The 26,934-nt window shown below is 45.9% G+C and overlaps 3 protein-coding genes across 5 annotated transcripts in view; 1 reads left to right on the top strand and 2 right to left on the bottom strand.

Moving 5' to 3' along the window:
* NR1H3 (nuclear receptor subfamily 1 group H member 3) overlaps positions 1-1,986 on the bottom strand; it is a 30,830-nt gene extending 28,844 nt beyond the window's left edge. Inside the window, exon 1 of the mRNA XM_062576445.1 lies at positions 1,966-1,986. The gene's annotated coding sequence lies outside the window, so the exon portion shown is untranslated. The remainder of the gene's footprint in view (positions 1-1,965) is intronic.
* On the top strand, positions 1,653-10,687 carry ACP2 (acid phosphatase 2, lysosomal). Of its 2 annotated transcripts, XM_062576432.1 has the most exons (11): positions 1,653-1,809; positions 1,912-2,007; positions 2,084-2,170; positions 4,858-5,010; positions 5,369-5,467; positions 5,635-5,724; positions 7,268-7,400; positions 7,476-7,564; positions 8,178-8,284; positions 8,501-8,676; positions 8,759-10,687. In XM_062576432.1, the coding sequence occupies exons 1-11, from the start codon at positions 1,696-1,698 to the stop codon at positions 8,893-8,895; spliced, it is 1,281 nt and encodes a 426-aa protein (XP_062432416.1). In that variant the 5' UTR covers positions 1,653-1,695; the 3' UTR covers positions 8,896-10,687. The 2 variants fall into 2 exon arrangements, with proteins under 2 accessions (XP_062432416.1, XP_062432418.1); XM_062576434.1 differs by lacking the exons at positions 7,268-7,400; positions 7,476-7,564.
* Positions 10,688-11,080: 393 nt separating this feature from the next.
* DDB2 (damage specific DNA binding protein 2) lies at positions 11,081-26,445 on the bottom strand. 2 transcript variants are annotated; one of them, XM_062576427.1, is made up of 11 exons: positions 26,346-26,445; positions 25,564-25,750; positions 22,916-23,046; positions 21,630-21,821; positions 20,632-20,777; positions 17,584-17,683; positions 15,504-15,681; positions 13,841-13,986; positions 13,391-13,555; positions 13,028-13,073; positions 11,081-12,305 (listed from the first exon to the last, which is right to left on the bottom strand). In XM_062576427.1, the coding sequence occupies exons 1-11, from the start codon at positions 26,412-26,414 to the stop codon at positions 12,055-12,057; spliced, it is 1,611 nt and encodes a 536-aa protein (XP_062432411.1). In that variant the 5' UTR covers positions 26,415-26,445; the 3' UTR covers positions 11,081-12,054. The 2 variants fall into 2 exon arrangements, with proteins under 2 accessions (XP_062432411.1, XP_062432412.1); XM_062576428.1 differs by lacking the exon at positions 26,346-26,445 and adding an exon at positions 25,862-25,988.
* Between the last annotated feature and the right edge of the window lie 489 nt (positions 26,446-26,934).

Here is a 26,934-nt window from a genome sequence, read left to right as displayed (position 1 = left end):
AACAACACGCTCTTTGTCTACAAATAACTTTTTCTTTCCATCCCCAACAAGCATCCAAATGGTACCAGATCAAGATTAGCAATACTAATAATAGGAAAAATACAACATAATGCTTTTTAAAAGATCCAGAATAGCACTAGTTCTAATTCATTAATCATTCAAGAATAAGCAAATTAAATTATTCCATTCAGCTAAACTTTTTATGTTACATCAAGTCTTCATTGCTATAATCCTTTTATGTCATAAATAATTCAGCACTCTATAAAAATGTTAGATTTAACTTCCTAATGTTGCAAACCACATAAAATTTTAAGTCAATAAACACATACAGACAAATAAGCTTCCTGTTTTTTGAGCCATTAGGCTTCATATTTCCAAGATATTTTTGCAACCGCAAGAACCGTAAATTTCCTTCTTTTTTTAAAGAACGTGAAAACTGAGGATGTAATTACACATCTGTGTGCCGACACTAACCATCATGAGATGAGTTTAACCACCTGTGATTTTTTTCCTCCATTCTTTAAATGGTACCTCCCAGATTCTTGGCCAACAGTTCAGCAGATGTCATTAAATAACAAAAGCTCAGTTTTGTCCCACTCTCACGTAGTTTCCTCGAGGTTCATAAAGAACTACTAAATCTGAGCAGAACTGGCCAGTAGCAGCATCATGGTCAACAGCATCACCAGGAGCAAGACTTCTATTTTCATACAGCCATGCAGTCATCCTTAGCTGATACTCGGGGATGAAAAGATTAATGACATAAAAAGCTAGGGCAGCTGGCCTATATATGCCAACATATTTTCCCTGTTAATGTCTCCTAAGACTGTATCTAGCACATTACAGATTACACCAGAATACCATGAAACTTTTTTCTGTGTTTGAAGGAACAGTCATTCAAACAAACTGTCATGTGACCGCACCTCTTGGGCACAAATATAAGGCAGCGTTGGGTTCCTCGAGAAAAGCAGCAACGCAGTTCTATCAAATACTGCAAATTGAGGCGAACATTCCTCACAAACCACAGATTTTTTGGTAGTGACATCATCACCACTACCGACCTCCTTAAAGCACGAGTATTTGCAAAATTGCTGAACACAGACCAACGCACGAACAAAGCCGCCGTTATCCGAGCAGCCTGCACTCGGGCCTGCTCGGCTTTCGGGAGCGGCTAGTGACTACCGAGACAAGCCGCGGGGCTCGCTACACGCGTCCTGCCCGCGTGCCCGCAAGCGAGCCCGCCGCAGGCAGGCAGCCCCCGGGGCGCTGCACTGCACTGCGCTGCGCTGCGCTGCGCTGCGCGAGGCCGCCTCCGCCGAGGAGCGCAGCTGCGCGCCGCCCATGACGGAGCGCAGCCCAGCTCTGCTCCCTGGGCGAACCACCCTGAAATGGCCGCACCCCCCCCCCCCGACAGGCCCGGCTCGGCCCGCACCGAGGCGCGACCCGCCTCAGACAGGCCCGGCCGCGCGGCGCATGCGCAGTGAGTACACGCCTGGGGGGGGAAGGCCCCTCCGTGCGGGGCCGGGGGCGTGGCTTCCGCCCCGCCCCGCCCCGCCCCCGTCAGCCGTCACCCGGGCCCGGCCGCCAGCCGCGGCTGCTTCCGATGTGCAGGGAGAAACGGCGTCCGGGCGGGGCCGCAGGCAGCGGCGGCTCGGTTCCGGGGTGGGGGGGGGTGTCGAAGCGTAGCGCGGAAGCGCGATGGCGGGCGCTCCGGCGGGCCGGGCCGCGGGTGGCGCCGTCCTGCTCCTCCTGGCTGTCTGCCTGCGGCCGCCGCCGCTCGCCCGCGCTCGCAGCCTCCGCTTCGTGACGCTGGTGAGGAGGGGTGGCGCGAGCGGGCCGCGCCGCGCCGGGCCGCGCCGCGCCGGGCCGCGCCGCGCCGGGCCGGTGTGACGCGCCCGCGCTCCCGCCCCGCAGGTGTACCGCCACGGAGACCGGTCGCCCATCAAGGCCTACCCGCGGGACCCCTACCAGGAGGCCGCCTGGCCGCAGGGCTTCGGGCAGCTCACGCAGGTGCGTGGCGGCGGCGGCGGCGGCGGCGCCCGCCCGGCGCCCGCCCGGCGCCGTCGGTGACGCCGTGCCGTTGCAGGTGGGGATGCGGCAGCAGTGGGAGCTGGGCCAGGCCCTGCGGAGGCGCTACCGCGGCTTCCTCAACGCCACGTACCGGCGGCAGGAGGTCAGTGGCGCGGGGGCGGCCCCAGCGGGGGCGATTTGAGCAGAAATTTCCGATTTTGGCACTTCGCCTCGCTCTGCCTGGGCGGGGGGAGCCGGGAGGGGGGCTGGCGGCGGCGGCGGCGGCCCGGTCTCCTCGCAGGGCGGCGGCCGAGGGCCGGGGCGTGGGACGCACTTCTCCGGGTGCGGTTTCTCGTGGGGTGGGTGGGAATCGGTGCCGTCTGTCTGTCTGATATTGTTCTTGTTTTCTAGTCCAGTTTCACTACTGGTTGCTGAGCTGCAGAAGAGAGAGCTAAGAGCAGGCATTCTCTTAACCTGGCTGCAGGTGGCTTTAAAGACTAGTAAAAAAGGGGGGAAAGGTTGTGCAGGATGCGGCCGCTGTCCTTTTTGCAGATGTTAAGACAATTCAGGCGAAGGTTGTACAGCAGCAGCACTGTTACCAGCCAGCTGAAGCCAACTGCTCTTGAGTCAACATACGAAACAAAACAGGAATGCTGTGCTGTATCTGGAACTTGGTTTCTTACTCGAGATTGTTTTGTCGTAACAGCTGGTCTTGGTTCAAAACAAGAATGCAGCCTGCATATATGCCTTACCTTCTTCAATACATTTCAGATACAATCACCTGGGAGACTGTACTCATAAACAGGAATTACTGTCTACAAGTAATGTCTACAAATGACTTTGTCATTTGTTTCCACCTGTAAAGTATTGAGGGCCACAATCCCCCAAAGCTATTATTTTTCCTCTTCATCTCTGCAATGTTGCCACACTTCATGCTACTTCTTGAGAAACTGATAGTCACATGTAGTTTTCTTTTATATATAAAAAAAAAAAAATATGGAGCCCTTTGGGAGCCATGTGCTGTGCACAGAGGGATATCTGAAGGACTAAAAAAGATAAGGAAGTAGAAAAGCTCTTAAAATACCCATGGTGGTTGATCAGGTAGGTGTGAGTCAACTGGAACATAAGCAAGCATCACGATGAGAGGCGTGCCTTCATGTGGATTGAAGGGAAGGCTGGCCCCCCATCCCACTGCTGCCTCTACATCTGTTCACTTATTTTCTCTGTGCTTACAATGTGTGATTGACCAAACGTGGCAAATCAAGATTTTCTGTCTTTGCTTCCCCCTTTTTTAGGCTCCCCAGTAAATACAGGGCTTGACATAGTTCAGATTGCATCCCCTCTTTGACATTTGTTTCATCAGCAAAACTTCCAGTGTCAGCTCAAACACAGATCCTTTAACCTTCCTGAGTAGTGCCTTTCCAAACATGCTTTCTTCTTATAAAGCTTTGCCATCAGAAACTGTTTTCTTCCCTCACTTGAGAAGGAAAAACAAAAGCACATGCAAACAGAAACCATTCTGCTAACCAACCCTGAATCTCTTCTTGAGTTGAGCAAGCTCCCTCTTATAAGAAGTATTGCCTCTGGATGACACCATATGACCATCTGTCACCTGACTCAGCGACAAGCTGGAGCCCTGGAGAAAGGTGCTGAGAAAAGCATATATACTCGGGGCTTAATTGCTTGTTATGATACTTCTAGAATTAGATTCTTATCTTTTTAAATATTTTCTTTCTATTTCTTTAGGGTTTACCTAGGATAAAAGCAATCCTGTGCAATGAGTACAGGCTCTGTTATTTTTAAGCCACAATTAAGAGGTAAAAGAGGGTAGAAACTGTCACAGAAAAGACAATGTCTGATTTCTTTTTTCTTTTTTTTCCCCCTTTTTTCCCTCCTGGCTGTTAACTTAAGTTTTCAGATACAGTTTGCATGGAAGGTACTATACAGAGTGAACACATGTATTTTTCTATATGCTTCTCTCTCCTCAGTTAACATCACCAAAAAAAATCCCAATCTTGATTTTGTATTTGTTTCTTCCAGCTTTTTGTTCTTGTTTCATATCCAATATGTTGGCTTTTAGGACATTCATCACAATTTCATATATGTTCCTCTTACTTTATTACTGGCTTCTCCCTGATCTCTCCTAAATGTTTTCAGTGCACAGATATGAGGATACCAGAGCTTTGCTGCTCTGACCTTCTGAATATTCTCTTTTATTCTCTTCTGTATATTTTCTTTTCTTTTCTTTCTGGTTCAGATATCTCTTTCTGAGCCCTGGAATGATAAACGGTCTTGGCCCGTTAATCCCAAGAGCTCACAGTGATCAAATAAAATCTCAGTCCCCATTCCTCTTCCTCTCCTGTTAGGCAGATGATTGTTGTCTTCATTTATCACATGGAAAAAATGAGGCTTGGAAAGGGCATGTTCTTGAACAAGTGCAACAGCTCATTCCTAGAACTGAGAACTGAATCCAGGAGTTTGCCCCAATCCTGCTATGTAAACACAGTGCATTTCCTATCTGCACCCATCATTACTTGCATCTCTTTCTTGCTCTTCTTTGACTCTTACTCATATTCAGGCTCCTTTATCTATAATCTCTGCACAGTGTACCTCACTGTTCTAGATAAATGGGACAGACCACACACCAATTGTCTTCATGTCCCTCCTTAAGGTTTTAGCCGGGCAATACTAGCAAGCTCAGTCACTGGAGGAGTTCCTGTTCTACTGTTGCCCACTTCATGAGCAGCTGCAGGGCACTCAGCAGAGTTCCTCAGCAAGTGCCTTGTTCTGTGTCCAGGCATCACTGCTTACAGTAGTGTTACTAACAGTGCACTGTCCTTGTCCTGGCAGATCTTCATCCGCAGTACAGACTGTGATCGGACGCTGATGAGTGCGGAGGCCAATTTGGCAGGCCTGTATCCTCCAGAGAGAGGAGAGATGTTCAACCCTAATGTTTCCTGGCAGCCTATCCCTGTGCACACAGTGCCTGAGTCTGGGGAAAGGGTGAGTTATTCTCAAGGATGGCGGGGTGGCTACTGAAGCATGGTGTTTTGCTGACTTCCCCAAAAGTCCTTCCTTCGGTCATGGTTCAGATTGTCTTCAGTTTCCCTTTAAACCTGCCTTGCAAAGATTCTTCTGTTCTCTGAACAAGATGAGAGTTCAGGATCTATGTTCGCTAAGTACATTAACTGCAACACCTCAGCAGACCACGCACAGTCTGGAGTGTCCTAGAAGGAGGTATCTGAAGGTGTTTATGGACACACCCAACCAGTTAGGATTTCATTACAGTTGTGGGTTTTGTCTTCGGATTCTGCACTTCTGTGTTTCTAGTGACCTAGCTGCTCTTGTTGTCTCTGCCCAGCTACTGAAGTTTCCATTGACCCCCTGTCCACGGTATGAACAGCTACAGAATGAAACACGGCATTCAGCAGAATACACAAATAAGACCAAAGAGAATTTGGTAAGTGATTGTTTGCATGAGATAAGGTGGTCTGAGGACTGTAGCTAAAGTAATCACCTCTAGGTAATTAGGGTCTGAGAAAAGGGTAAGACCACCTCCGTTGTGGGCATGTAATACAGTATGAGATTAGAAAACTGAAAAGTTCCTTTCTCTGCTCATTCCTACAGCAATTCCTGCAGATGGTGGCAAAAGAGACTGGGATCCGGGATGTCTCCCTCGAGTCTGTTTGGAGTGTATATGACACACTGTTCTGTGAAGTAAGTTTGGTCATCATCTTACAGCCACAGGAATTTAATCTCTTGGGCTCACCAGATTTGCTGGAAAATTAATTTGCAGAAGCACATAAAACAACCTGGATCAGCAACTTCTGTAAAATATTTTGATAGCCTTTGACGGAGAAAGACTCTAGAGACAGACGTTATCATTTTACTGTCTTGAAGGGAAAGGAAACCAATCTTTATATTCTTGTGGAATATTCTGCACAGAATTGCACTTTGCCATATAAAGCAGCTTGAGTTTCTTCAAGCTCAGAAAATTTCAGTCCAGAGCTGCACTGCATTGTGTAAATTTGCCCTTTGTATTACAAACCCAATCTCCTGTCTTATAACAATCACAGTGAAGCAACTTTTTATCAGTGGCCAAATCTCCTTTGGTCGGAAATACCAATTTCAAATCTTTTTCCCTTTCAAGACCTGCTGAGAGAGAGTTTACAAATAGAGTCTTGAGGCCTTTTTTCATTGACAACTGCTGTAGCCCTAAGAACTTGGAGAACAGCTCACTGTCTAAAAACAAAATCAGAAAGTTGTGAGGAAGGGAAGTTTTACTCTCAAAACTATACTTGAGACATATTAGTCTCTTCAGTCACTTTGGGCTTTGTCCTTTTTTCTCATTCCTACAGACAGTGTCCTAAATGAGGGATTGTTTCTCTCACCTGAACTAGCAGATTACCAGCTGGTAGGGGGAAGGAACTTCCCAGCTATTCTCTTTGTAAATTAATGCAAAACTAGCCAAATATTGAGATTGCTGATGGGAATTTGTGCTGAACTACTCAGACAGAATGGACCCTAAAGGATACTTAGCCTCATCTTCTAACAGTTTAATGGGATGTGGCATAGAAAATTGTTTCATCTGATGGATGCCAGCGATGCCAGGGAACCGCAACTGCTATTTGTTCGCCAGTATAACTAATCCTTTCTTGTAATGGTTTGGCTGCGAAGCAAATTCCTTCCTTGATTCCTCATTCTGTATATTCTGGGTTTGACTGCTGGATTGCCAGTGGTGCCTTGCAGTATAATGTCTGCAGAGTGCTGACTTTATCTGTTCTCCTTCAGTGGCCTCTGTGTCCGCCCCTATAGCCTCTCAGGTAATTGTGTGCCAGGTACATCAGAAACTGAGTCTGTGCTCTCTCACTTTGCTTTTTATTTCTGACTGCATGCCATCTGTGGGGCAGAATCAGCCATGCAAGTGCCTGATTTGTATTTTTTTTTTTTTTACTGATGTTGCAAAATAACCCTGCATTCCAGTTGTGCTTTCACAGAAATGGCAGCTCCTAGATTTTAATCTCTATGCTTGTCTTACTTAGTTTCTGAAACAACTTTAAAAAGTAAGGACATTAACCACATGTTCTTTGTATGCAGTGTGGCAGCATGAGGACAGAAGCATGAACAGAAAAGTTCATATTTAAAAATGATATAGGAAATCAGTAGCAGTTTGGGCGAGATGTAGATGCCCTGACTCCCAGGCCTCTCATTGATCTTGGTCCGTACTACCTGCAGATGAGTATTCTCTGTCTCTTTCTAGCAAGCACACAAGATGAAGCTGCCATTATGGGTGACTCCAGATGTCATGACTCAACTGAAGCAATTAAAAGACTTCAGTTTTCAATTTATGTTTGGGATTCACCATCGGACAGAGAAAGCTCGTTTGCAAGGCGGTGAGTGGATCAGGGAGGGAACTTCATGCTGTTCTATCTAGGTTTTGAATCTTAACAGCTGTTCCCTTTCCTCAGGGGTCTTGCTGGATCACATTAGGAAGAACCTAACCAAAGCAGCAACCATCTCTGCCCATCAGCACCTGAAACTACTTGCCTATTCTGCCGTAAGTGAGATCATGGATGCTAGCTTCAATCCATCTCCTCCTCTTCCTCCTCACAGGGTGCTTTGAGCCTTGCTAATGGTTTTAACATTTTCTAGCTTCTCTGCAGCCGATGCAGTGATCAGGAGATGTATCTTTGCCTCTGGCTGGGCAGGTTGTCGATTATCTGGCATCATTTCTCTGAGGCTCCTGAAGAGGATTCAAACCAGCATTTTTTTTCCTGTTAGCTCAGTCTGGCAGAGGAGACTGGCAGACTTTGGGGAGCCATCCTGTATTTGGTAGACAGGCTGATGCTACTCAGATGCAATGTTTCAGCAGTATAGATATGGAGAATCATCCCTCCTTTCCAGCAGCCTGCTGACTGGAAAGTCAAGCCTCTCTCCCATATTGCTCCCCAGAGGCCATTTCTTAAAAGAATGATGCATGATATGTACAGCTGTATTTCACACCCTTCACAGATCACCTTTCTAATAGTACTGCTCCTTTCCCTTCTTCCAGCTGGAAGTTACAAAGGCGACTTCCCTTCAGCACAGTCCTGTCCCTTACCGGTATGGTCTGAGCTGCCCTGCCCCATTCATAAGGGTGACTGATTTGGTTTTTTTTCCCTCTTTCTCAGCATGACACCACACTTGTGGCACTGCAGATGGCTCTAGATGTCTACAACAAGATTCAAGCACCATACGCCTCATGTCATATATTTGAGCTGTACCAAGAGGATGATGGGTGAGGGCTGCAGTAAAGATGTCTGCTGTGATTTCACTGCAAGTGTTAGATACCTAGTCTAAGCTCCAACCTAGGGGATACAGTCTTGCTCCTAGCGGCAGACTCTAAGGAAAATTACCACAAGAATAAGGGAAAGGGTGTACACACTAAGAGGTTTCTGAAAAGGGATGATTTTAGCTGGAGCAAGAAACCAATCTGGCTGTGTTTCCCTTTCAGTAATTTCTCTGTGGAGATGTTTTTCCGGAATGAGAGTGGGAAGGAACCTTTCCCACTGACACTCCCTGGCTGTCAGCAAAAATGTCCCCTGCATAAATTTTTGCAACTCACTGATCCTGTCATTCCCCAGGACTGGGAGCAAGAATGCCAGGTAGCAAGCACAGTGCATGACACAGGTGAGCCCAGGCTGGACTAGAGTGTGGCAGAAGCAGAAAGCTTGGATGATACCATGCTGACCACTTGTTTTCTTCCTTGCAGAACTGTTTGTGGCTCTGGCTGTGTGTGGCTCTATTCTCTTTCTCCTTATCATCCTCCTGTTGACTGTACTCTTCCGCATACAGTCTCAGCCCCCTGGATACCGGCACATTTCCAATGAGGGAGAAGAGCAGGCATGACAGTTGCTCCAACTACTTCCCAGGCAGCAGGAGGGAGCAGTGCTGCCCATGATGATTGGGCACCTCAGTTATTGAGCATTCTTCTGCTTTGGCCATTGCTTCCCAGAAAGAAGCTGGACAGTGATTTTTGGATGTTTTCTAAAGGTGATGTCCAAGGGAGAGGACTGAGCTACTCTTCTGAATTTTAATTCTGAAGCCTACTGGTGTGTGGTGCCCCATACAGCTTAACTAGTCTGGGACTCCCAGACTAGTTGGAGTTGGCCATGGCCAGTTGGAGTTGCTGCTCCCCAGGAAGAATTTTTCTCCTTTCAGTGATTGTAAATGTTACCACTCACCGTGGCAGAGGGGCCTGGGCCTCCAGCAGGTGTCATGTCCAGTGTAGCCAGGAGTCACATCTTTCTTTAGGGTCAGCCTGCTTTGTGCACTTTTCTCTCAAGCCACTGGGTTGAGGATGGTAGGAAGGCTGGGTTTGGAGTAGAGGGCCCAGCTCACCAACAATGCATAGAGACTCATCTAATCTCCATGCAGAGGGAGCTGCTGGAGATGATGGCAGATCAACATTTCTGAGGTTGCTGCTAAGTAATTGCTGCTGGCAGCTGGTCTTTTTCCCCTCAACTTGTGCTTCAGGAAAGAATCGGCCTGGACTCAGGACAGAATTGGAAACCTAGCAGTAGTTTCTCGGATTCAGCAGAGTAGGCTACATGTGATCAACAGAACCACAGCTTTATCTTGTAAATTAATTAATGTGATTATCCATCCATAGCAAACCTGCACACTTTTTGTGTGTGTTAGTGTGTGTGTGTGTAATGTTGGCTATAGAAAGGAGAGAGAGTCCCTGTAGATAGGAAACTTGGGCCCTTTCTAAAATTTCATTTTTTGAATTAGACCTCCCCATAGTGAATTTATCTATTTCTAGAGCCTTTTCAGAAAGATCCAGGAAGAATCCTGTATTGTAGGTGGTCCAGACATCCACTATGAGCCCAAGAAATATGCTTTATTGGCAGAAAGTTTTTATAGCTGTTTACTTAAGACTAAATGGCAACTTCCGTTGTCTTTCTTCCTCTCTTCCCCCCTGGATAGCCTTACCTGCCCACTGTCCCACCCCTGCACCAAAAAGAAAAAATCAGTATTTGCAGGTAACTGTAGAGCCCGTCACCTGCCAGTGTCCCATGTATGATTATTTTTGTTTCAAGACCAGATAGATGGAAGCTGCAGGCTTCCCTCTGTGCACTGGAGCTGCTGTAGGAAACAATGCAAAGTGCTCAACACCTGCCTTGTAGCTTTTGGCAGAGGATGAGAGACCATAGCAGGCACCAGAGGTACTGGCTGTTCACACTGTGATGCTGCACATTCACTTCCCTCTTTTAGTTCCCTTTCTGGTGCAGTTCCCTTCCCTTCTTGGCGGCAGAAGCTAGTTCTTAGGTTACATACATCTCCTATGGAGCATTATGGGGACTTTTCCCTATACCATAATAGGCATCTGCCAGTATGGGAACTCCAAATCAGCAGAAGCAGCTTGCTGTTCTCAGCATCTTCCTCACCTTTTTGTCCCCTGAAGATACAATCTATGTCTTCTGCACAGCAAGACAGTCACAAAGAACAAGCAACTGCCTGGGAGAACAGGCACAAGGAAGAGGTACTAGAAAGTGCATCTAAGGGGACTGGACCTGTTATTTTTAAAGGCAGCAGATTTTGCACACGCAGAGAAAAAGTTTCTATGATGATTTTTGACTTTCTGACTGTGAATGACTTTCTGTAATTGTTCCAATACATTTCCTTTTTATCATTGAAATCAGTTCCACACTGAACTCTACTCCTCTTCTTCTCCAAAGTTCATATAGGGCTAACTCCTTTGTGCTCAGTGTTGAGAAACAGGCATAACTCTTGCAGTAGGCTCCCTGTCAAGGTAGGTGCAGTGAATTTCATCCCTGATTTACAGTACCATGTACAGCAGAATGAGAAGTGAAATAAGTGGTTTTTGGATGCAACAGCTATGTATAGATATCAACTTATAATGCAACTTGTCTAACTTGGAAGGGTCCTTTGTAGACACAGTGCTGGGACTGATAATCCCACCACTATTCTAACTCTTAGCCTTCCTGCAAAAGGGTCAATACTTGCTTCCCCCCCATAGAAAACAATTAGTAGAATGCTCAAAGCAGCTGCTCTCTATATCAAAGAAGAATTTCAGTTTAGTACAAAACTTTATTAATGCCAATACTGTAAAACTATAAAAGTGAACATAGAATCTGAGCAGTTTTGGAGCCTGGTCCCATCCATCAACCTCTGGGACAGCAGCAAAGCCCCAGCTTTGTAAACAATCTAGAAAAAAGCAAAACTTTTAACAGCAATCTTGAGATTTGGCTCTGAGAAAGAATATTTGGAAGAAACTCCTAATTTTTGCTTCAAAAACACTCCTCTACAACATTCTGAAGCACATAGGCATAGATGAAAAAAATTACCTAATGTGTGCCAAGAAAGAGAAGAACTCTGAAAATAAAAACTACAGAATCACTAGGGTCTCAGCTCAGTATTGCCCCTGCATCCCATGAGGCAGATAGATAAAGAGCTCTGGCATCGTACTATGCCTCACGGTCTAGTTAAGTAGCTGCAAGCACAGCATAGGCTAAGTCTGGGGTTTTTGACAGTTACACAGTCTGCCAAGACCTTGCATACTGAAGAGGTGGTCGCTGTTCCCTAGGTCACCCAAGCTACCCCTTACCTCTGCCCAATGAACATTCAACCTTTTCAGAATGTGAACCTGGTCAGCAAAGGCTTTATCAGCTTGGTTTGACTAAAACGAGCTGGGGATCCTGTCATGAGCTGCTCCACAGCACACTACAGGAAATGGTAACCTCCAACAGAGTGATGACAAGCAGCTGTCACAGGCTGGAAGCATTAACCTCTGCAGGATCTGGTAACATCTCTCCATGGCCTGAAGTTTCCCTAATGCCTCAGAAAATGGGTGGTAACCTTGCCTGGAGGAGGAACTGAGTGCCAATACAACTCACTAGAAGGGGAAGCAAAGGGAATCAGGGAAGTAAGATCAGATCCAGAGAGGAAGGACAAAGTGTAAGGTTAATGCCCTGCAGAGCTTATGCTGCCCATTGATAGCACTGAACTTGTCCTCTGTGATCCAGAAAGGACCAAACTACTAAATCAGTTCTCTAGATCCTTCCCTTTTCGTTTCCTTCCCTGTGGCTTGGAATCTTTGCTCTTTGTTTTTGCCTCCTCCACTTCCCAAGACAGTAACTTAGTTTTGAGTTTACTTGTCCCAGGGTTTGCCTGCCTTTGCCCTCCACGTCTGGACAAACTCTGGCTTCCAATCCCCTGTTCTGTCATGGCTTTCAAAAGATGTTCTTGCTTCTTGGCCACCATCTCCTCCCGGCTCCAGATCAAAATATTAAAGCCTGAAAGGAAAAATTAAATACCCCGCGTCAGAAATTCTTTATCAAGTATAATACCATAGGTATAATGTAGAGTTTCTGTGTATGTCAGTTAAGTGCCAGAAATTCAAAATGCTTCATCTCTTCTAAGCTATTTCCTAGGCACAGAGGATGGGAAGTTATTTGGTACATATAACATCTCCACATAGCCCTAGAAATTTGCCGTAATTGAGAAACATAATTGAGTAATTCCTAATCATAGCTGTCACAGGTTTGAGGCCCAAATCTAAAGCCAGCTCCATTAATTCCAGACAGCCTAGGAAAGCCTGAGTAATCTTGGCTCTGATGCCTGGGAAATAAGGCAAGTAAACAGAAAGGACAGAGCTACAGACTAGCAGGAAAAAGCCCTTTTTTTTCCCTATCCTGTTCCTCCCACTGTTAAAAGGCCGGCAGATGGCAGCAGCTCCCTGCTCAGGGGAGGCTGTTTTTCTCCTCTGGACTTTATGGTCTCAGGGGTGTTTCAAAGGAGACAACTAGCAATGTGTCTTGTAACTGCAAAGGTGGCGGATTGAAAAGGTCCTGATCTCTTTTACAGATGCATGAAATTAGAGATTGCCACTGGCAGAACTGTAAGTGGGATTTGGGAACTCATCACTCACACCTTGCTTTAGTCTGGAGGAACAAACCTGCCTTTTTCTGGGACTGGAACACATTAGTACTTAGTGCCTCAGGTTCTCTCTACTTACCCATGCCAGAGGCCAGTGTGTCTCCCATTGGGTTAAATTTATTGAGCTGCAAATGGAAACATGATGACAGTTTGTCAGAGCATCATTGCTTATATAACAGAGCCATCAGAGCATCACTGCTTATGTAACAGCAAAAAACAATCTGGAAACCTGAACATTCCCTAAAGAATATCACAGAAAGCCCACAGATGACCATGGAACAGCCCTGCTCAAGTCAGCAGCTACAGCTGGCAGCCATAGCTCCATGACAGTGCGAGTTTGCCACAAGCAAGGAGGATATTCCTATCATTTCAGTCCCTAAAATGTATCTCTCAGCTGCAGTTCAATACACAACAGTCCTTTTAGCTGCAGTGCCCAACTCACCGAGATTATACCAGATGCATTTGGGTCATGGAGCTGACACACCATCTCTCCAGTGTTGCCATCAAATATATCCACACTCCGTAGCTCATTCACTGTATACCCTGGGAAATTAGGGTCTGGGTAGCGACCTGCTACAATGAGGTCATAGCGAGGGTGCCACGTTGCCTAGTCGTAGAACAGAGGGACGGAAAGGTAGAGAAAGGGGCAGAGCTCACAGTGATGCACACCAGAAACGAAGAGCTGGCACTATGAACCAGAGCAGTTTGTATATCCCACCCAGAGACTGTGTGACATGAGCATTGTCAGAACAGCGCTCTGCTGGGAGCACAGCAGTGTTAACATCGACCCACCAACAACCTATCCTGACTAGAAATCAGACCATTTCTTTTACAACTTGCTGCCAGCGCCAAGTTTGATCCCCCTTCTCAGGGCTACACTAGCTCAACTCACCTTGATAGGTGTGAGGTGCTGGAACTGCCGATGTGGATGTGGGATCAGATGCTGTGGCTTGGTCCAGTCTGAAGATGAGTAAACCCTGATTTCACTGCGCTGGTCTGTGGTCAGGAGCTTGGCACCATCTGTCGGGCTAAAGTAAGCTAGGCAAGGGGGAAATAAAGTGAACAAAAGATCACAATGCTATGATTGACAAGAAACACAAAAGCCTGACTAGCTACCCATTACGTCTTTGATATGGATCTGAATAAGGCCATGTGTCCAACAGGCAAGACTTTACTCCTCTCATCAAGGAACTCACACCCTTCTGAACAGTAAGTTGAAACCTACAGTGCTCCATTAGACAGAAAGAATCATTTTCATTTTAAAGTTACAGAAACAGACATTGCAAAGAAAGTAACTTGCTCAATCCAAGTTAGTGGAACAGCTCCAAACAGACCCCTGCAAGCTGTACTTCCACAAACAGGTACAACCATACACCCAAAGAACAGAGCCAAAGTAATTTTGAGTCTCATGCTCTGCTTCTGCCAAAGAAACTGCCCCAAAAATTCAGTTTTCTAATCACAGCCACGGCTGATGCTTCCACCTAAACCCCTGAAGACACAGTTCCAGTTTTCTATGGCCAGTCTAAACTTGTGCTGCTGCTGCCCTATCCCCTTTCTTACCTCTGGCCACACACTCCCGCTGTCTTCCTTGCTTTGGCATTAGCAAATACGCAAGTTCGTATCTGACTGAAAGCTAACATTGCAACAACAACAACAAAAGCTCAGCTGAGCAAACTCTCTGAAAGGCTCTTCATCACAAGTATCAACACAAAGAAGACAACAAGCAGGAAGGACTATCATTTCAGCAAGAAAACAGTCAGGAATTGGTTGATGGTGACAGTGAAATTATATCTTTAGGGTGCAGTTCCACAGCAACTTAAGCCAACCTATATGAGAGCTACTGGCATATCATTCTCTTCTCCATTCCAAGCTACACATATCTGACCCCTATGCTTTGTACTGGCAGTTCAGCTGCTGTTATTTTCAGTTTTCAGCTGATTCAAGTCCCTGAACTGGCATGCTACGCAGCCTCTGAGTATGGTGTGCAGCACAAAAGAGGAGATGGCAGTGTGCGGCTGAGGGTGGAGGGACACCTCGACGGCAGCCCCACTTTAGACCTATGCAAGCGGCCATGAAATCACACGCTCTGGAAAACCTGCAAAGTGGTTACTGCAGAGACTAAAGAGCTCTGAGCTACCTAGAGTAAGTCTATCATAAACTATAAAGACAATATGTTTAAATATCCTTCCATCACTAACAGCAGCTCAGAATTATGTACTCAGAAGGTAAAAGATAGGTGTTAGCAAGTCACGTTCTCCTGAAGGACTCTTACGTAAAGTTCATATTCAATACTTGCATTTAAAAATTACATGACACTTGAACAGTTTGTAACTGGTTGTATTGAGTCTTGCTCCAAAATAGTCTGATCTTTTAAAAAACACACAAACACAACTGAAGAAACAGAAAACCAACTCATGCTTTCAGGAAGAAGAGCAAGACAGAATGCAAAAAAAACCAGGGGATATAGTCTTCAGGTAAAGAGGAAAGCAAGAAAAATAAATGAATGGGCATTTCGACAGGCACCATCCAGAGAAATCCGTATCTCATGAACTTACCTGCATTGACAGGTTTGTCATGTGGAAGTACATGAAGAAAATTTGTTTTGTCTTTGATGTTCCTCAGGTCCCAGATTTTGACTGTCTGGTCCACAGAGGCTGTGGCCAACAACCACTCACATCGAGAGTTAAACTCCACATGAGTCACTTTCTTCTTGTGTAATTTCAGCTTCCAAATCTGCAGCAAAGGAAACAGAAAATCATGCAGAAAAGAAAAACAGAAGACCAGAGGAAAGAAATGGAATAATAATCTTTTAGTGCAAAGTGAAGAGTTTACAAACTAAGAAAAATGTCTCTAATACAACAAAGAGTTTATCTGCTGTAAACAAGAAAGGAGAAGAATGACCTTGGAAACCATTTAATTATAGGAGGACTCTGATCCACCACTTTTTTAGAGCTACAAGAAAGGAAAATGTGATCCCTGGTTCATGGCAGAAAGTGTTAGGGCCGCTGTGCAATGCAAGACCTCGTCTGGAATACTGTACACTATGCCAGTCTTCCACCCACAGAAAGATTAAAACAAATTGGAACAGTTACAGAAATGGTCTGCAAAGATAAGGTGAAGAATGAATGGCCTGCTTCATGGAAGAAGACCAAAGAGCTTTGTAAAGCAAGAAAGAAGGCTGAGAGAAGATATAACTTCCTTTTAGAAATATGATAAAAAAGAAACATGAGGGAAGGAGAAATATTTCCATTAACAAGAACAATTGAGTATAACCTGGCCATAAATAAATTTATACTGGAAGTCACAAGATTATTTCTTATCAAAGGGGTGAAGTTGATCCATCCTTCCTGTAATAGCGGGCAGAACAAAATCAAAACAAACCCTAAATGTCTTTAAGATGGACTACAATAAATTTATTACGTGGTTACAGGACTGGGCATGCCAGGAGCTGTTCTTCTGGTCCTGTATTCCTATTTTCATCTAAATGAGGCAGCATGTGAGATTTCCAACATACCTTTATTATCATTTAGTCCTATAGAGGGTTCCCATCATGAAGATGGGTATCTCTTGCCAGTTTAGAGCGTAAGGATTCACTTCACTTGTCAGAAACATATTAACCCCCTACTAAGGCAATAAATGCTGGGGGAATAAACACACCTTGGTTATGATCCCTGTAGCCTTTAAAATGGAGAGCTGTAGTTTCAGGGCACATCAGAAGTAAATATGAAAACTACAAGCGCTGAAGTACTTTTGTCTCTTAGCAGCAGTGACAAACAGGAGAAACTCAGAAATAAAGAAAACTATGGAGTGGTTTTCCACAGCTGCCAGGAAAGTGGAAAGCATGCATCCCCCAAGTACAGAACGGACCACCAGATTCTTTCAGGAGAAAAAGAAAAAAGGGAGAAAGGAGGCAAATAACCTTGAATAAGCATGATTTACTTGGAGTACGCATGACTCTGCCCACCAGTTTACACAATTTTTCCACCCACAGTTCTTAGGGTGGCAAACTCTCACAGATGGTACCTCATGGAGGGGAGAAACAGTGATTCCCTTCTCTTGTACACCAGGCTATTGTAAGCCAGGCCCACGGTCAGTCTGCCCTCTCAGTAGGCTTCTGTACTACCCTGGATTAGCAGGAACAACCTGCCCTCTCGTGTCTAATGGCAGTAGTGCATTTTCTACCCCAACATTTGCTTAATTACTGTTATGTACTTAGTCTGAGAACACAGAAGGGTGTCCAGCAAAGCAGTATTTCCAAATGACTCCCATTAGTGCATTTTTTTTAGAAGGATGAAGCTTGCTGGCAGAGGGTTACATCTTCAGATTACCCTGTAACTACTCTTCCCAGTAGCTAAATGCTCTTAAGGAAGGGATAGCTCATCACACAGTCCCTAATTATGAATTGTTACCAGTGTGCCTACGAATGTGAGTATTTCTGGTGAATGACAGACATGGAGGAAGTCCCACCACCTAGATACGCAGTGGACTCATCTTGTGCAAACTTGCTCTTCCTTCCAGAGGCCCCTGTAGTCTCAGCTTACAGTAAAATGCCACGAACTAGAAACAACGTATGGTCAGAGAGCACATGAGCCGTTGCGATTCGCACAGAGGAGACACTGCATGAGCCATACCAACCTCTTCACCAGAAGTGCTGAGCAGGACCACGTTGCCTACATTATCGCCTGTCACCACAGCACGGCAGCTTGCAGACACATCAACACTGCAGTACCAGCAACTAGAGGGAAAGACACAAAATCAGTGCTGCCTCCTACAGGCTTTGGGAAGCAGGGGGAGCTCTGGTTCACATCTCCTCCCTCTCTGACCAGGGAGACTGCAACAGATTGCAACTGCCATCTCCTGCCTGATGGCATGGGCCTGAACTTCAGGCAGACGGCCAAGCTTATTGGGAAAGCTTTCTGTTGATGATGGAATACGGAATAATTTCCAAGTCATTTGCCAAATGCACATTAGATGAAGTGTGACGTGTTGGGACAGTGGAATACAACTGAGGCTGAAAAGCCACCTGGTGCTTGCACATAGACACACCTTGGGAAAGATCAGAACACTCTTGTGATGTTGACAAACATACAGGAACAGGTTTAAAACGAGGTTTTCCACAAAACAGTACAGCAGCAGTAAAGAAAGATAAAAGCTTTGGACCGGAAAATTGCACCTCTAAAACTGCTCCAGGAAACAAAACCAAACTTACTGAATACAGACGTGTGTTTTAACTCCAGCTCCACTGGGAGGGTGGGTGTAGTGACACTGAATTCTGGATCCTTTGGGAACTTGTTGGGAAAGCTTCACTCTTGTAGGAATGACTTACACTAGAATTCACGGCCATGGAAATTACCACAGCAAGCCTGACACCTCCAGAAGGCAGCAGGTGAACTCTGCAAGCTCACATTCAGGATTTTTTTTTTTTCGCTTTCCTATGCTTCCTGAGCTGCTAACCTGCACAAAACCCACAAAACACTGATCATAATGAAGAGAAGGAAGTTACTGTGCTCTTCTCACCTCACTTTATACAGCAAAGCACTGTCAGCATCTACAAGGCACCAGAGGGTGCATGCAGCATGTTTGGTTCCCGCAGAAGCCTAAGTGCCCTGTGGCTGCCTAGCTCATCCAACCTGCAGGTTCCAGACTGGAATCAGGAGCTGGTCTCCAAGCTCCCTTACAGAACCAATTCATACCAAGAGCCTCCTAATCCTGGCAAAGGAGTAGATGTCACAGAGCAAAAGGACAACCACAGCAGTAACAGGAAGGAGCAGACATTCAGCCCTGCCCTGCTCCCTTCTCACCAAACATTATGGTACTCATGGCCACAGTCCGGGGCACGGGAGATCACCTGCACCACTCTGCCCTCAAGGTCCTGCAGACTTAGGGTGCCATCCCCTGATGCCACATAAAGCTTCACTGCCTCATAGGGACTGAACTTGATGTCTCCAAGAGAATCTCCTGGCCCTTTCTGGAACACATACAAAGCCAAGAGGCACCAAGGTTACAGTGGAAGACAGAATGTTAATCCAGCACTCATCCCCTGGAACACGCTGCTGTTTTCACTTGGTACAATATACTAAATTACTGAAGTATGTTTCCTGTCAGGAGAAATACATGAACTGTATTTTTTCTAACCTGTTTCCAATCTGAGCACATGCATTCTGAGCCTGTAGGTCTCACACCACCATTTTGGGCCGCAAACCTCATTAGCAGCACTGCTTCCTCTGCTACAGAGGGTAGGATGAACCTGCAGCAAACCACCTAGCTCAGCCCAGGCTTAGATCACAAGCAAAACCAGCACCATTCCGGGCAGAAACAACAGGCTATCTCACAGCAGTCCTGCACCTAGCTCTTCTTACAGACTTCATTCACCAGTTCCCCACAGGTTGCTTCCACTACCATATCTGATTTTTCTGAAGATATCACCAGGAGCAATTAGAGCTGTGCAAGGAGAAATCTTACTGCTAACTACATTGCACGGGGACCTTATCCCAAGACTTGCTACCCCGAGTTGGTCTACTGACTCAACAAGTGGAAGGCTTAAACAAACAGAGACAGAAAAGAAGGGTGCTAACTGGGAGTCCCAAAACCCTCTGATGCTCAAGTGCATTCCATCTGCTGCTCACAGAGCAACTACTTAACAAAGTCTCACTCTAAATACTAGCTATACTAGCTTTCAAGAAGCCAGCAAAGATGAAAAAACCTTTCCAAAGGTCTTGCCCATCCTCACAGCAGTGGGAGGAGCATGGCATGCTGTTTCAGATCCAGGCATCATTACTTAGATCAGTAACAGGCATTACATTGGGTGGGATGCAAGAGCTTCTTGCCCAAGGATCTAGTCTGTCCTTCTCTGCTCATGTGGCCAGTCACCTTCTGCTCTGTGAGAAGGTTGCAGCTGGAACAGCCAATCTGGAAACCAATCAGGACACCTGTTACTGGAAAGAAGCAGGTGGAAAATCAAAACATAAAGAGGACCCTAGTCCAGATTTCGCTAACTCACCTTGAGGCACTGAATTGAAGTAACTAAGTTAGAAGCTCAGGTTTCCTCAGGAGTCCACAGAAAGAGCGGTACTCTGAGAGGATGATTCTGAGCAGGCAGCCAGAATTGCCTATAGATATTCATTTCCTCTTTTCTTTCATTACTGAGGGAGCCCAGGCTCTTAACTTTGATCAAGTGCCAAAAGTTAGCTGGGATGACACCTTGGACCACTCAAAGTCAGAGGTGATTGTGTAGGAGCACTGAAGGGAGACTCTGTAAATTGCCCTATAAAAACCATCTGGCAGCAAGCAGCATTGCTAACAGGTCTAGAGATTAGACAGTTCCCAGGACACAGAGCAATGGGAGGTGTAAGAATATCCTGCAGAGAAAATCCACTGGCATCCCCTGCCTTGTCATATATAACAGGGAAAAAAAAGCATCAAAGAGTCCCTCCCCTTAATGAAGCAAAAGTCTCTCTGATCCCCCTCACCCCCCCCCAATTCAGGGAAAAACAAGAAGGGAGAGCAAGCCTCCCTGGAAGACAGAGGATCCCTGGAATTCAGAGGATAAAGGAGATGTATGTGGAGAAGAGGAAGCTCAGCTCTCACATATTAGAGACAAACACATCTCTCTCTCTCTCTCTCTCTCTCTTTGTAGCACTCCTGCCAGCAGGACACAGAGGCCCAAAAAATTGTATTTCTTACTCCCAGTCCTCGGTGCTGGTGAAGACCCGGAGAGTATTGCCATTAAAATCCTGCAGAGTGGTAGTGCCGGCAACTGACGATGTGTACAGCTGACTAGGGTTAAAAGGGTTAAACTTCATTCCTGTGATGGTCCCTCCAGCTCCCATCTACAAGGAAGGGGATGAACAAAAGAAAAGTCCACTGAGTGATGGGAAAGGAGGAAAGTGCCTTCTGTAACTTTGCATTCACTGCTATGTCCTTAACATCGACAGTGCAACACACCACAGCCCTTCAGGAGGCAAAGACAACCATGCCTTCCCACACGACAGCTGCCTGGGCAGCTGCCCTCCCAAGGAAGGAGAAGTCCAACTCTTCCAGTCCCCAGGCAATGTATTCCTTGGCTGGCAGGCACCACACTATCTACAAAAAGAAAAAAGGTGACCCTGGAATTTTTGGAGAATAAACCTCCTCCCAGTATGTATCTATGTTACTTTAGAAAGGGGGCAAAAGCTGTGGAGCATGAACGGGCGACGGCTGAATGTAGAATAAGGGGACATGCCAGCTAGAGAAATCATTCATTCTAGTTTAGTTTCTCGCTTCAGACAAAGGGATTTCATTTCTCCCCACTCAGACAGATATTTCTTCCTCTGTTACAGAATAAGAGTTAAGCAGAGAAAGATCGAGACCTAAAACAGACAGACCCTCTCCACATACTTTTTTCCAGCTTCCCTTTAAAATAACTGTTTCATCAGTTACTGAATTATTTTTCCACTGAACACACACCATGGACTGCTTCACTATGAATTCACCCAACATGCCTCAGTTCTACTCAGTACTAGAACAGTCTGGGCCTCAGGAACACATGTGCTGTTTCATCTCAATTCTGTCTCACAGTGCTGGCTGCTCTGCAACCCAAGACCCTTACGTGCTTCTCACAACAGATCCACAGTTTTGGTCTGCAGTTTTTGGTAGTACTCCAGTTTTCTCCTCCTACCCATTCCACACTTCCAGGGACTTACCCCTTTAATGAAGCAGGTTTTATTAAGTACTTCATAGTCCCAAAGGATGATGTCTCCACCTTTGGAACCGACAGCTACAGTGCTGGGGTGTGTTGGATGCCATTCCAGGCAAGTCACTCTCCTGTCAAAGGGACTTGCTGTTCGAAAAAGGCGGTATGAGGTGAGAGAACGCAGAAATGGCAACTGCAGACACTGTTACAAAAACAAAGAGAATTAGTACTTTTGTAGGGATTCCTGAATATTTCTGAATAATGACAGCCAAAAATTTCTAATTGCCACTAGCGTTAGTACATTCACATAAAATGCTAAGCTTCTCTGTGCAATGAAGAGAACATGCTGTCCCAGGAAAAACAGCCTGGGACCCAATAAATCCCCAGAGCCACAGCAGTCAGAGAGCAACAGAGAATTGAGAAAAAACACCCCTTACACAACGTACAGGTAAGTAAGACTCTTGGGCTGAGATAAATAGGTAGGATAATTAATATTAACAAGGAAGGAGAACACACCTCCTCCCTCCAGAAAAAAAGCTCTGGCGACCATCTATGAATGTACTGAGTATCCAAAAATGTTATCATCCACAGATAAAATATTATGGTCCTCCATCCAAACTGCTTGCAGCTCAACAATACAGCATAAGAAAAATGGAATTAAAGACTTAAAATAGGGAATGAGAAACCATGATAAGACCATATTGCTATTCAGCTCAGGTATGGGCATTGCTGGATGGGCTAGGATCCTTAAGTTTGGATACTTAAAACAGATAAATCACCGAGAAGATAAAATTAGCCCAGGTGCTTCTTCTTAGCTATGGATGTTACAGAAAAAGTAACTTTTTAAATGAAAGAAGAAACATGACACTGAAAACCAGTAAAACATTATAGGCTTGATGAAACATGGCTATGAAGAGGACAAATCAACACCAATACTAGCATGATTAGCAAAGTAAAGCAGGTACAAAAACAATCAAACAAAGCACTCAGAATAATGCCAGAAAGTAGCACTGGGCAGTATCTCAAATGAGAGAGCAGTAACTTTAAATATGACTCAAGGAAGCACAGAATTAACAGAGGATAAAATGTAGGGTGACAAGGCCACGTCAATGGAAAGAGAAAGCCATCTCAGCACTTGCATTTTACAGGATTAAGAAACATGAGGGCGTGTCAGACTCTGAGCCACAAACCGTGTCTGTGAGGAACTTTATGCCCCTTCCAATTCCCTGCTTGTGTTTGAGATGTCTTTGCAGAAAACTGAGATGTCCAACAGGTCACGAAGGAGAAACCGCTTACCTGCCTGAGTTGTGCCCGAATGGAGCCTCCCAGCATGTTCTGGTAGACATAGTGGACAATGCTGCACTGCCTCTCCAGCTGATGCAGAAGGACTCTGGTGTTTCTGATCATGGATCCACCTCTATTCCAACCTGCCAGAAAGCCAAAGAGTAAAACCTCCTGAAAGCTAATGCCTGTCATGCACATTCAATATGCAACATGGGAACCTGCCTGCATTTGTGGCTAAATCCAGGGCAAACTCCAGCCAGAAAAGACTCCAAAGGGTTCTTACATATCTAAGGCACAGCAGCTCCTGCAACTATGGAGTCTAATGCTTCCAATAGCTTGCCAGAGCTTTGCCTATGCTTCCTCTTGTTAAACCTTTCTTCTCCTCACCAAAGATTTACCACAAAGAGAGTAAGAGGGGACTAAAGACATGTCACAGGTGGTACTTCTCTTGGACAGTTTACAACCTGAATGGTTCCTACCCAAATACAAAGCGGCTATCTAAACACCCAATGACTTGGAAATGTGCGATGGGAGGGAGTGAACTGCTGCTTAGAGCAGAGGGAAGGTCAGACTTATGACCAGCAGAGCAGCAGCACCTGAGAATTCCCCAAGCACAGCAACATATGGGTTGCCATGTGGTTCCTGAAACGCCTGCTCGTGAATCAGAACATTCGATCTGCTTGTGCTGTAGCCCATACAGCCTGCCTACAGCACTGCGAGTTTTGTTCTCAATAATAGACTTGCTGACGCCTCATCGCTTGAAAACCTTTCTGTTCAGGATGAGTTCTGCTGAGAGCACAGCCTGCTCCAACTTTCTGTTCATGTTCCAAGTTTTATCTTCAGGGACTGTTACATGAAAACAGGATCTGTTTAGCCCCACGTCTGTGAGCCAATCATTCCCACTGCAATGGTCCATAACACGCCAGGGGATATAGATGTCAAATGGGAAAGAAGTACTTCTTAAGAAATAAAAATTCTGTTTTCATATAAGGATACTAATAAGAAAATAGGACCAAAACACAGATACCATCCGTTATGACTACAAACAAAATTTTAATTTAATGCAACTCTGTAGCCTACAGACACATTGGTGTGACATTAAATTTCCTTATTCATGTGCCAGCTAAAAAGCACTTGTCACACCTGCTGAAACAGGTATAAAAACATCTCTACTCTAATTCCTTGTTTTCACAGAAGAGTTAGCATCCTCAGTTCTTTCTTCAAAGACAATGGCTAGAGAGAGATTTTTTCAGATCTGGTTTTGTTAGGAAGATTATTTTTTTAAGAAACAAACTTTGGGACTTTTCTGAATCAGGGGAAGAAATGTTTTTGATTGCAAGAAAATGAATCCTCTTATGTATTCAGGGAAAAAAATATTTTTTCTAAAGTGTATAAAAATCCAAACTGGGACACAAAATGAAAAAGCTCAAATGCTAAGTTTTTTGTCTTCTTGTTTTTAGGAAAAGTATAAGGAAAAAACATGCTTGGCCTCATTTTCCTAAAGTACAGGCCACATCCAACTCCCTCTGAATCTTATGGGAACTGCAGATGATCACCAAATCTGAAAATCAGGCCAGGAAGTTATAGTGAAAATCTTGTAGCTAAATTAACTATAGAAGATGTGTTAATCATCCACCATCATAAGCAGAACTCCTTTTAAACACAGTATTTTGCCTCCATTCACTATTCACACCATCAACTGATTTGAAGGTTGGAGTTCTACAGCAGAAAATGCGAACACACAGAGCGGCAGAACTCCTGCATCTCTGAATACTAAAAACCAAACACAAAACATACTTCCGTAATTTCTAGATCCTTAAAAAAAAATCTACAGAAAGTGTGTACTATTTCCACCCAAGCAATAACTCTAGCGGTCTCCTAAGCAAAATATGAAATCAAAAGTAGTGTCTGCGGAAACACGAAAGCAATCATTTGTCTATCTGAAGCCTATACAACTTTCCTGATAATGCAAAGCATTAATCCTTCCAATAGCTAAGAACTCAGGCACACTTCCCTCTCATTATAGCAAAAATGTTTAAGAGATGTTTTGCTAAGTTACATACTAGCGAAAATAAAAATGCACATGAGGAAAAGTGATCAGTGGACTTATGTGCAATCTACTATAAGTATCTAAATATAGAGATAGAAAGGATTTAGCCTTCCCATCTACTGAAGGGAAAGTCAGAATATGTGAAAAATCAAGTGGAAATGCCAGTATAGACCGTGTGCTGTAGGAGACCAAGCGTACGATTACAAACCTGCATTAAGAATTGCATGACAAAAAAAGCAATGCATTACAAGGACTGGTGTGTCCTACAATAAAGCAGACATATGGTAATTCAAGAATTCCACAGAACTTAATCACCCTCCAATGAGCTGCGATAGACACTTCAGTGAGCTGGCATCTAGCAAGGGGCAGTGACTTTCAAAATGATACATGCACACACACGCACACTCATTAGACAGATAACTGCAAGATGTAATACCCCCATATGCATCTGTGTATCACTTAATCCTTAATCCTTAATATAATCCAATCCAAACACTCCTGTTTGAGCAGGCTGCGGGCTTGCTGGCATCTTCCCTCTTCAGCTAGTTGATGCCTGTCACTTAGGGTAAATCTGGTCGGCAAAAACAGCAAGAATCTGAGGAAACGTTACCGATTTTCTCTGGGGGTTTGGATGTTTTTCTCATAAACAACCTCTTTGCTTGTGGCTCATTCTCTGTTTCTTCCCAGCCTCGTTTCCTTTTCCCAGCTGATTTTGCCTGTTCTTCTGGCTGCTGCCCGTGCGTCCTCCCATGCTGCTTGTCCTTTGGCCGGTTCTCCGGAGCCATTCTGTCTGACCACTAAAAGCAAACAAAGCACGGAAAGTAAGGCTGCGATGCGCTTTTAGCTAGAAGATGGAGAAGGAAACGGCAACGGCACACGTCCCAGTGGTCTGAAAGCAGTGATTATACCTGCGCCCTCTTCCGCCAGCATGACACTAGCTTTTTGTTGTGCTCCGCTGGAGCGCTGGAGTCCAGCAGCAGGTTCTGTGAACTCCTCTTTGTGTCCGCACGAAAACGAACGCATCCCACAGCACTAGCGCGTGTTTTGACAGATGTGCTTCTACGCAGCCTGCGAGCTTAAGGCCCACAGATCCGCATAAAGTACCTCTGTGAAACCGCACAAGGCCGCAGCTGTCCCTCCGCGCGCCCGCGGCGGCCCGTCAGATCCGGCCGAGACGAGGATCGGGGCCGGCCCCGCGCGAGCCGGCCCCCGCCACGCGACGGCCCCGCCACGCGACGGCCCCCACGGCCCGCACCGGCTCCCCGCGCAGCCGCGGCGCCCGGGCCCTGCCGCGGCGCGGCCTCGCCGCCGCCCCGGGCCCCGCCGCCGCCGCCGCCGCCGCCGCCGCCCCGGGCCCGGCTCCCCGCGGCGCGGCCCCGCGCGGCCTCTCACCTGCGCTCCGGCGGCCTGGGCTCCCCCGGCGCCGCCGGGCGGCAGCGGGCCCCTCCCCGGCGGTTTCATAAGCGGGGCGGGGAAGCGCGGCAGCGGCTCCCCCGCCTCCCCGGCGGCCCCGCAGGCCGCGGGCGCCCCCGCCATGGCGGCGCGGCCCTCGCAGAGCCGCCGCGGGGCGGCGCGGCAGCGGCAGCGGCTCCGCAGGCCCAGAGCCACCGGCGCGGGTACCGCTGCGGCTATCGCTTGACAGTTTACTATTTTCTTGAGCACAGCCCTTCCAATTTCTTCTTCTTACTATTATTTCTTATTATTTTTCCCTTTTTCCTTTTTTCTTTTTTCCCTTTTTTCTTTTTTCTTTTTTCCCTTTTTTCTTTTTTTTCCTTTTTTTCCCATTTTTCTTTTTTCCCTTTTTCCCTTTTTTCTTTTTTCCCCTTTTCCCCTTTTCCCTTTTTTCTTTCTTTTTTTCTTTTTTCCCCCTCATTTGGCATATTGAAGCTGCATGGGAGGTGCTTGTAGCAACTAAAAAAACGATACTGCTTCAAAATACAGCTTTCACAAGAAGACGCATCTCGAGCGTCAAGCTGTGTTG

The sequence above is a fragment of the Rhea pennata genome, chromosome 5 (genome assembly GCF_028389875.1).
Source record: "Rhea pennata isolate bPtePen1 chromosome 5, bPtePen1.pri, whole genome shotgun sequence".
In the NCBI taxonomy this organism is placed as follows: Eukaryota; Metazoa; Chordata; class Aves; order Rheiformes; family Rheidae; genus Rhea; species Rhea pennata.
The sequence above is the reverse complement of the archived record's forward strand: the minus strand, read 5'-3'. Positions and strand labels throughout refer to the sequence as shown.

What these genes read in the sequence shown, in the direction of transcription:
- ACP2 (XM_062576432.1), top strand. Translation starts at nt 1,696, where the DNA reads ATGGCGGGCGCTCCGGCGGGCCGGGCCGCGGGTGGCGCCGTCCTGCTC. An exon ending in GCTTCGGGCAGCTCACGCAG is followed by an intron (nt 2,008 to 2,083) that starts GTGCGTGGCGGC and finishes GTGCCGTTGCAG; the next exon opens with GTGGGGATGCGGCAGCAGTG. An exon ending in AAGCACAGTGCATGACACAG is followed by an intron (nt 8,677 to 8,758) that starts GTGAGCCCAGGC and finishes TCTTCCTTGCAG; the next exon opens with AACTGTTTGTGGCTCTGGCT.
- DDB2 (XM_062576427.1), bottom strand. Translation starts at nt 26,414, where the DNA reads ATGAAACCGCCGGGGAGGGGCCCGCTGCCGCCCGGCGGCGCCGGGGGA. An exon ending in TGACAAACCTGTCAATGCAG is followed by an intron (nt 13,987 to 15,503) that starts GTAAGTTCATGA and finishes CCCCTTGCCTAG; the next exon opens with CTTACTTTAGCCCGACAGAT. An exon ending in ATGCATCTGGTATAATCTCG is followed by an intron (nt 13,074 to 13,390) that starts GTGAGTTGGGCA and finishes TTCCATTTGCAG; the next exon opens with CTCAATAAATTTAACCCAAT.